Source organism: Asterias amurensis, chromosome 3, assembly GCF_032118995.1.
Source record: "Asterias amurensis chromosome 3, ASM3211899v1".
Taxonomy (NCBI): Eukaryota; Metazoa; Echinodermata; class Asteroidea; order Forcipulatida; family Asteriidae; genus Asterias; species Asterias amurensis.
Genome location: NC_092650.1, coordinates 12,241,057 through 12,251,798, shown reverse-complemented (window position 1 = coordinate 12,251,798; position 10,742 = coordinate 12,241,057). Strand labels below are relative to the sequence as shown.

The following is a 10,742-nucleotide window of genomic DNA, read 5'->3' as shown; positions in this document are numbered from 1 at the left end:
AATCTGGACACCTTCAAGAACACCAAAGTGTTACGCTGAAAATAGTTATAATTGTTCTAGCAAAGATTCTTCACTCTTTCTGGCAGAAATGGTAGTGATTTAAATGTGTGCTGAGTAATGCTTGTGGTTGGCATGAAGAAAGCAGGTGATTAAAAACATCAAATTTGAATTAATACCCTTTTGTGAAACTGTGGAATGTTTATTTTAGATAAAATTTTCATACAAATCATTGTAGAGAAATGCTTAAAAAAATTTATATCAAAATCAACTGCTCAGCATTGCTAGATTTGGGTGATGAAGTAATCTTGTACACATACAGATATAAACAATCAAAAGCTAAAATAACTTATTTTTTAATTAAACATTGACCTATTTGCACAAATGATAGGGTTTCCAAACTTAATATTCTAGCAGAATGCCCAAGATGCTCATCAAGTATTATTCAGTTTACCTCAAAGTCTTGTACAAACCTACACACATCAAAAATAAATAAAACTGCACTCCAAGAATAATGTACAATGTGAAAACAATCAATTAGCAAGTATCTGCACTCGTGTTTTTTGTTGCACTTGTTCAAGTTCAAGAATAGTCTTGTTCAAGAATTATTTGCGTACAAAGCGTACAAAGCGTACAACGCCTAATCTACTGTATCGGCAAGGTGAATCTAGAACTATAATAAACAGAAATGTTTTGCAACTTGCTTGATTGATTGATTTACTGTACCAACTTTATTTTTTACAATATATATATATATTTTTAAAAACCGGATCCTCCCGCTCCTGAAAGCTTGTGATACATTGGGCTATGTTGTAATATTACAATATATAATATATATATTTTTTTTTAAACCCGATCCTCCCACTCCTGAAAGCTTGTGATACATTGGGCTATGTTGTAATATTACAATATATAATATATATATATTTTTTTAAACCGGATCCTCCCGCTCCTGAAAGCTTGTGATACATTGGGCTATGTTGTAATATTACAATATATAATATATATATTTTTTTTTAAACCTGATCCTCCCGCTCCTGAAAGCTTGTGATACATTGGGCTATGTTGTAATATTACAATATATAATATATATATATTTTTTTAAACCGGATCCTCCTGCTCCTGAAAGCTTGTGATACATTGGGCTATGTTGTAATATTACAATATATAATATATATATATTTTTTTAAACCGGATCCTCCCGCTCCTGAAAGCTTGTGATACATTGGGCTATGTTGTAATATTACAATATATAATATATATATATTTTTTTAAACCCGATCCTCCCGCTCCTGAAAGCTTGTGATACATTGGGCTATGTTGTTAACTCAACTGTACTGATGGTTCAACAATTGATTGACAAGCATTTGGTCTTTCTCTTCAAGTTGATGTAAAGCTGTGTTAAAGGGAGATTCTTCACCTGAAACCAAAACATACACAGTTATTGCAAGAGAACCAACACAATATTCCCTAGACAACAAACATAATATACACTAGAAATTGAATGTTTGTTAAATTATAAATATACATGTACATGTACAGTGTACAGGGTTTGAATGAAGTGTACTTTTATCTGTTATGATGTCATCAATCAATATTATGAAACATTAAAGGAACACGTTGCCTTGGATCGGACGAGTTGGTCTTCGAAAAGCGTTTGTAACCGTTTTTTTTTTATAAAATGCATATGGTTAGAAAGATAATTTAAAAGTAAAATACAATGATCCGCACAAATTTGCCTCGAAATTGCGTGGTTTTCCTTTTACTTTGCAAACTAACACGGTTGGCCATTTCTGGGAGTCAAAAATATGACTCCCATAAATGGCCAACCGTGTTGGTCGACGAGGTAAAAGGAAAACCACGCAATTTCGAGTGATACTTGAGTGGGTCATTATATTCTACTTTAAAAATATCTTTCTAAACATAATGTATGCATTTTATAACAAACGGTTACTAACGCTTTTCAAATACCAACTCGACCGATCCAAGGCAACGTGTTCCTTTAAATTGTTTGGATTGACGGCAATTACAACAGCTGTCCTAACCCTATGTTGGCAGTCTCCTGTTGACATGTTCATGACAAATGTAACAGCGCCCTCAAGCTACAGCTGGGATACAGGACCCCATGTTTACAGTGTAGATGTTGTAGAAAGAGTGTAACCAAACCTGAAGGCTGATAAATAAAGAAGTGTTGTGTACTACTTTCTCCAGATAATTTACTCAGTTTTTTTTTCAAGTTTTTTTGGGGCTGCTTCCCAATGCCTGTTTGTCTGTTAAACTCCAGTAAAATTTGTAATGTACATAATTATATTTTAAATGTAATTTTATTGTAAACCAAACTCTTAGACTGTGACTTTTTATTTGGTGATGTATTTTTTTATAATAAACCAATTTTGAAACTTGAATTGTTTGCAACATCTCCCTGTTTTGTCAATGTTTGTGTCAGGATGCCATTCCACCTGTTAAGTAGTAGCAAGGGATCACACCCAAATTTACAATAGCGACCTTTTGATTTTCGGGACGGTAGCACACAGGCATGACAGGACATTAAACCATTCTAAGCGTGTTTTTTCCCCAGGGAAGATGAGGCTACAATAACAATGTGCGCCTTATTGAGGAAAACTCCATGGCCTTACTGTCCGGAAATCGAAAGACGGAGGACGCTACATGTTAAGGCATGGAGCTCGCATGGAGGTGCAATACAAGTACACATGTAGAGGGTACTCTAGACACGCTTGGTTGGTTGCGCCCATGTGAGGAAAGAATGTACAACACATCAAAAAATGCGTCATCTTTCCTGGGGAAAAAAATACGCTATAAGGGATTACTGATTGTATATAATCGAGATCAGTGTAAGGGAGCAGGAAAGTCGATTGACGCATCCGCCAAACTGAAGTAGTCTCCGTCGTGTGGAGATTTGGAACGATTTTGACGTCACTACAAGTTCAAGCAGCCACTGTCCTTATACACCAAGTTTCACCTCAGTCGATTTTTTGGTTTGGCAGACACACAGCTTTGAAAGTGCACCTTTAAAGTATAGGCTACCACGTGACACATGATGACGTCATCAAGGTACATGTAAGAGTCCACAGATATGTTGCTATTATGAAGGAAATTGTTTATACCAATTTAGAAACATTTATCATAAACTCTGACACAGACATCTAGTATAAGTGTATTTCTTGATGTTTTTAATCTGCCGCTAGAGGGCGCACACATTTTTGGTGACGTCATCGGTATTATTTTATTAAAACAGACCTTTGCCAGAGTTGTATTCTGTGATGTTAAAGCATCAAAAGGTGTACATTTCAACCTATTTTACAGTCACTACCGGTTTAGACAGATCAAAAGGTCAAGAAAATTTCACCAACATATCCATTTTTGTGATCTACGTATAACCCTTTCATATGATTGTCAAAATAGCTTTGTGGTTTTGTACGACTGAAGAGAAGACTAACTAACTAAATGGGAAATGTATGTTGATAACGCCTCTAACACAGACTACACCGAAACTACATCACGAGCTCAATTTAAGTGGACACATTATTTTTATAATACACAAACATTAACAAGATTGGAAATGCGAAACGCCACTACATTGCATTTGTTTACCTAACACCATGTAATGATAAACAGAGTGCTGTAGTGCAGTCTGCAGCAAAAACCCCCAGATAACACCAGGGCGAACCCCTTCTCTGAACTTTACGTCCCATCCAAACGACAAATCATTATAACGTTCAAGTGTCTTCCTTAAGACTGGAAGTTGTACCCACACTCTGCTGTTCAAAAACACCACAGCTAGAGTCCAGTGTAATTGAACATTTGGCCATGACATGGCACAATTATGTCAGTAGTCCAAGGTCACAAGATGTGTTGTGGAGGTTCTAGAACAAATCAATGGTATAGATCCAAATTCCTTTTAGATTTGTTTTCATTTGCCGTTTTTACATACCTTTTCCTTTTATGTTCCTGTACGACAGTTGCAGTTTTCTCAGGAACTCATTTGCCATGCAATAGAATGACGATTGCTCCTGCAGTTAAATAAATCATTAAAAGTCAACTGGTCTTCATCAACTGGGATTATCTTATCGATGTATGACCATCAATATGCAGCGTAAAAGGAAACCTTATACTTACTTGTTGAGGTATTCGATACAATCGCGATTAATTAAATTAAACATCATCAGCCTTCAAACTCCCAGTGAAAGTTGTAAAAGAGAAAGTCATAGCATTTAGAGAGGTGTTCTAATGACCTATTCTTCTGGTTTTACTCCAAACCTACGGGGTGCAAGATGTCTCAGCTAGGAAATACATCCCAATATTGCGATACTCAATTGATATTGTGATATATCGATATTTTGATTAAAACCAAATCGATCCGATATCGAAATCGTTTCCAAATTAGTATCACGTTATTCAATAATATCGTGATATCGCCCAAGCTTACTTGTTGATAACGGCAGTGTAAAATAGTTCTGCCATGCAATCAACAGAAACAATCAGAAACAGTTAAAAATAGTCTTCTGATTAAGCATGTATGACCTTTAAGTGTGGGGGTTGCATCCCTTCTATAACCAATAATGAGCATTTGTGTGTGTACATACACAGGGACTTCAGTCTAGAAATTAAGACTTCAAGGCAAAGGGTCAAACCTCCTAGGGTAGTAAGTAACTTTCATATTAATTTGTTATTAATGGAAGTACATCTTCGTCAATTGTTGATTAGTTTGTTCCTCAAAGACATGTTAGTTAGACTCACCTCTTGCTCATCATCCCAGCTATCCCAATCGGAATCTGAAATGTTCTGGTTACTCGCTGTTGTAGAAAGTCTATTCTTATCATGATCGGTAGTATGTACAGCTGGCCATAAGGTCTGGCCACTGCTTCCACTTACACTCAATGATAGGGACTCGGTAGGTGCATAGTTACAACCTAGTCAAGAATCATACACAAATCTTAGTTCAAAATATCATTTTGCATTTTCTTAAATTGTTATTTCAAAAGCTTTTCATACATGTATATAATAAATATCAACACGCCACTGTTTTGTTAAATACCTTCTAAGATTCCTACCAGTTTGTAAACTTCCTCAAATCAGCGACAATTTTAAGAGACATCGAAAGGACAACTATTTATGTTAAGCACAATGATCCAAAAGCCTCTTTCACATAAATATAAGGTCTCTAAACGATGGTCGATGGGAATTATATCGCATTAGTGTTATAAAACTGCACAACCTAAAATGCGTCGTGCAAAATAATTCAGAGCGATGAAATCACCACGACCTGCGCTATAAACAACGGGTATCAAGACCTCCAAAAACAGCATCCCATTAGGGGGCACTTTTAGTTTCCTGACTGTAACTTGAGTAAGAAGTGACAAGGTGTTTGGGGTGGAAGGGGGGTTTAGAACAAAGCCTCTTTTGGTTAAACCTGCCACTTTCCTCTATTCCTTTTGTTCATCCTTAACTTTTCTGTGTAATTCTTTCTTCCTTTCTCTCTTTTCTTTCAATTTGACTGTTTCTGTTCTACCCGTATACTTGTGTGTGTGTTGTGTGGTCATTTAGCCTTCGAGAAAGACTCTTAGGGTCAAAAAATACACAATCAAGTGGAAACAATTGGCTTGTCTTTGAAGCATAAAGAAACAGACAATTGTTGTTGGTATTTACTCACTATGTTTCTTTTCTTCTTCTTCTTCATCATCAGAGCTGTCTTTGGTGTCAACCGGACTAGCAGGGATATTATTCGACCGATAAACTAAAGTTGTCACTGTATTGTCACCATCTTCATTGACTGCATCACGTCGAACTTGAGCTGCATCTATGTTGGCGGACTAAAAATAAACAACATCTTATCATCTCCATCCTATCGATACAATCTTTACAAAAAATTAGCTGTTTCAACTCATTTTAAACAGCTTCAAAGTTCTGATTGTGTGATACTGGACCTTGGTTTCTGCACCTTGTGCTAATAGACCGATTGCACTACCTGTTTACATGTGATCACGTGATCTATAATGGGTATAGAGAAACAAAGCTACACAGTAAAGACATCTATTGAGAAAGGAATGACATTGTTACCTGGTTAAATCGCGATGCTACAGCTGACAACAACAAACGAAGAACGTCAGTTGACTCTTGAAAGATTGATGTCACAATGACAATGGAGAGATCAAGAACTTGCTTCAGTGTCATTATCTCTAAATCCTGGGGAAAGAATAACGAGCAAATGTATATATATATTTTTTAGCTGCCTAGTTTTCTATGGAAGCAAATAAAGAGCTGCTTAAAGCACGAAAATAACTGGCTCATTTGACACATGTTACAATGTACTGGCCAAAATTTCATGCCATATACATGTACATGTACATGTACATGTGTACATTGCTTGGGACTGGTATTTAGCTGTTGTTTACAATAGCATAACAAATGAGTGGAGTCTTGGCCGGTAATCTGTCAAGCAAGGATGTTTTTGTATGAAATTGGGCCCTGGTGTTTATACATGTATATGAAGTAATGACCATTATAGGTTCATATATTGCATTCATACGTTCAGCCAATTTGAATATGTTTGCAACAGTTGGACCAAATTTCAGAAATTTTTCTTAACATTTTCTGCTAAGCAAACCAACCAACAAAATAATTATGACAAAATTGGAATTGTTGTTTAGCAGGTAACCTAAAGCATTAGTTTTGTTGATTTTTTGTTGTGTTTTTGCATCTCTATGAAACTTGGCTATGGTCTTTTTATGTAGTAACACGCACAGCCTTTGGAGTTGTGCCTTTGTAAATTGTGATGAATGAAGCCCAAAGGAAATCTCCAGATTCACCCCAACTGTAGGTATAACCCAAACCTGACCCTGTTCATCTTAATGTTTTCGTGGGTCTCACTGTGCACTCAGTGCTTCTTGAGTCCTGCAAAATCCACAGTCACTTCGCGGGTTGGATCCAAAATCACAAGCAAGAATTCTGGAGCAGATAGCTTAACCACTACATGACAGAGCGAGCTCGGTGAGGAGAGGCCAGTATGAAGTAACTGCTTATCACACAACAGTGTCAAGTTAAACAAAACAACCCCCCCCCCCCACAACCCCAGCCCCCAGCTGTTATTGGCTGTGCATACTTCGACTTAATATCGGTAAGTTAACAATTCCGGCGGTGAGTTAACCATAAGTCCAATGCTAACCTGGCTTAAGATGTTATTGCAATATGAGGGTGGTTGGATTTCAAACAACTTAGAACCCAAAACAACTTACCATATGTTGAACCAAACTAGTAATCTCTATGACAGCAGGGCGTAGACTCGATACAAGTTCTTCATGTTGGTGAGTTTCAATGTGGTCCATCCACCTCAATGCCTTATTGACCACCACTGTGCACCTACCGAATTATAAAATAATCCTTATTAATGGGGTCGCCATAGCTAAATGGGTCACCAGTAAGATGCTAAATAACATACTGTACATATACTAAATGAATAATACCATTCTTGCCTCAGGGAGAGATCCTCACCATGTACATATTTGTACGAGATCATTATTGCAAATGTTGGCAACGGCGTTTTTTGACTGAAAAGGTATTTATGAATGGGAATCAAAGTGTGTGGCATCGGTTTTCAACTAGTGGTTTAAACCCGCCGAGGCCTGAATAATACCATTCTTGCCTCAGGGAGAGATCCTCACCATGTACATATTTGTACGAGATCATTATTGCAAATGTTGGCAACGGCGTTGGTAATAAATTCGGTCGTTCACAAGTTACTCTCCACCTTCTTACGAAGATTGGTCAATTTAGAAAGCGCTCTAAAATTCATTGAATGTTGCGAAGACGGTCATTCACTGTTTATTTTCATAAGCATTGGTAAGCCATTGGTAACGTTGGTAAACCGTGAGTAAGTGTGGCAACGTTCCTAAAGGCATTTGTACCTTTTTTGGGGTCCCCTTTCTTACGAATCTTTTACCACTGTTGCCAATATTACAAATGCTATACCAACACTTAACCAATATTTTACATTCACAACTTTCGTTAGCTATTTGTAAGGCATTGGCAAGCGTTGGTAAGCATTCGTAATATATTGGTAACGAGTGACCGAGATGAAAATATTCACTATCCAATCACAATTTTGGGGCGAATTTACCATGAATTCAAATATTCATTTGCCACAGTGTGATTGACACATCTTGACATGACTTGTGAGCATTCCAAATTTGTAACCAACGCTTCAAAGACAAGTGAATGTTGCGAAGTTTGAGCGATTGTCAAATATTTCCATTCGTAAGCACATTCACTAGCATCTTCGCCACAGTTTGAGAGCAGCATTACGGGTATCCATTTACCCCTAGGTGATGAGAAGTGTATTGACCAGGATTCAAGCCCACATTCCAGACAAGCCACCAGAACATCAGGCTGAAAGCATCACTCGGCCATCACAGGACAATAACAAACAAATCGCTAGCAAATAATTTAAAAAAATAGTTAATGGCCTGACGTTTCGACCCTAGCAGAGTCTTTCTCGAAGGCCTTCGAGAAAGACTCTGCTAGGGTCGAAACGTCAGTCCATTAACCATTTTTTGCATTTATACTCTCGGTCCATTTGGTTGGTAAGTTGCTTGCAACAGCTAATTCTATTTTCTCAGCAAATAATTTAGTGTTGTTCTTTTCTTGTTAACTTACCCCTCTAAACAATATTTGGTCATGTGGCTGTCTTCATGGTAGAATGCAACCCAATGAAGCATGAGTGGTAACAGTACACATGAATTGAGAACGGAGCAACTCTGGAGAAATGTAGGTATCAAGTGATGTATGTCTGTCAGTAAGAACCTCTCCACATGACGAGCTGCTGACTCTTGACTTTCAGCTTTATGGCAACAACTAAAAACAATCAACAATGCAAACACAAACCATCAGCATTTAATAGACCCGTCCTAAATACATGTACCTCACACAGTTTCGCTATTCCTATTAAAGGAGAGCGCGTCAGGTGGGTGTGTATAAACATTTGTTTATGACCAGTAAAAAGTGTTTGAACATGGGCGTGACATGCGAGCTTGCACCTGTGCTTAAGACAGTTACTTCATTCCTATTGGTCGAGAGCAACGGCCGGGACAGTTTTGCCACATCACGCGATACGCGCACAGCATTCCTTTATAAGGAGTTGTTTACCCGAGGGCGACGAGGGGCCTTACCATTTCATAGCTGAAGCATTTGTATTTATTTTACTTTTTGACCAAAAGTGTTGGTGTTTTTTGACTGAAAAGGTATTTATGAATGGGAATCAAAGTGTGTGGCATCGGTTTTCAACTAGTGGTTTAAACCCGCCGAGGCCTGGTTCTTGATAATTTACCTCGACTTCGTCTCGGTAAAATTATCAAGAACCAGGCCTCGTTGGGTTTAAACCACTAGTTGAAAACCTCTTCACCACACATTGATTCCCTTAGTTAAGCACTCTGCAATGACTGTATGATGAGAACAGTAGATTCCTTCACATTTTAATCGAACCTTGCAAAACATCCTCATATAAAAAAAAAAGTTTTTTTTTAGTCCATCTGCTTTTTGGTATTGCTAGATGTAAAGGCCACTTTATACTCGCTGCGACTGAACCACCCTTAAATATTTATTTAGTTTGACCTCACAGTTTTACTTGGAAGATATGTTGAAACTTGTTCATTCTAGGAACCAGTGAGGTAAAACTAAATAAATAAATCAATTGGAAACGAGGTAAGGGACAATGTTATTACTGTACTTAGTGCTACTCATACATGTACGGCCTTTCAATGTTTGAGCCCGTCAGTAAATACTACACTTTTATAACAAAAGAAACACATAATGCCAAAGTGTGTGGAAACAAGACTTGGAGATATTTTTTAAATGGTCCAATTTAAATCCCCAAAAGTCATTCCTATATTTCTTTCCAATATAACTAGCCTCCTCAAATGTATTTTTTATGAAAATGCAGGAGCACATTAATGACTGTTACAATGTTATACCAATCTGCTGTGAAGTTCTCAAGAAATCTCAAAAGTAGTTTTCATCCGCAAGTAGTCTGTTCTGTTACAACTCACTTTGTACACGATATAATATTCACTACTCATCATTTTAAAGACAAGTTTGTGAATTTTGTTTGTGTTAAAGACACGGACACTATTGGTAATTGTCAAAGCCAAGTCTTCTCACTTGCTGTACAGTATATCAACATTTGCATTAACTAACAAACCTGTGACAATTTGAGCTCAATCAGTCATCAATGTTGCAAGAAAACGTCACACCATGTGGTGTGCTTTCAGATGCTTGACTTCAAGACCTCAAATTCTAAATCTGAGGTCTCAAAATCAAATTCGTGAATTCTTTCTCGAAAACTACATTACTTCAGAGGGAGCCGTTTCTCACAATGTTTTATACTATCAAAAGCTCCCCGTTGCTCATTACCAAGTAAGGTTTTATGCTAATAACTATTTGGAGTAATTACCAATAGTGTCCACTGTCTTTAATCGAAAAATGTAAATTTGGCACAAATGTGCTTTTGTGAAAACAGTGTCAACATGAAACAGCATTGTTTGTATTTCTTACCATAAATATCCATCTGCAGGTGTATTGAATGGAGTCACATCTGCTGAGTTCTGTTGACTTATTGCATGCTCAGGATGTGCATGACAAAACACATGCAGAAGTCTTTTCAAGACAGCCATATCATAGTTGTGTCTCTGGAGAAAGAGGTACAACTTTTGTTAAACTCTTGTATTAACTCAAGT

At 37.2% G+C, this 10,742-nt stretch overlaps 1 protein-coding gene across 1 annotated transcript in view; it reads right to left on the bottom strand.

Moving 5' to 3' along the window:
* Positions 1 to 617: 617 nt before the first annotated feature.
* The window catches only part of LOC139934561 (uncharacterized), a 42,702-nt gene continuing 32,577 nt past the window's right edge, over positions 618 to 10,742 (bottom strand). Inside the window, 9 exon segments of the mRNA XM_071928829.1 lie at positions 618 to 1,342; positions 1,344 to 1,417; positions 3,950 to 4,028; positions 4,756 to 4,928; positions 5,669 to 5,828; positions 6,076 to 6,201; positions 7,251 to 7,374; positions 8,668 to 8,865; positions 10,561 to 10,694. Of these exon segments, the coding sequence (XP_071784930.1) occupies positions 1,313 to 1,342; positions 1,344 to 1,417; positions 3,950 to 4,028; positions 4,756 to 4,928; positions 5,669 to 5,828; positions 6,076 to 6,201; positions 7,251 to 7,374; positions 8,668 to 8,865; positions 10,561 to 10,694 (1,098 nt within the window). The 3' untranslated portion in view covers positions 618 to 1,312.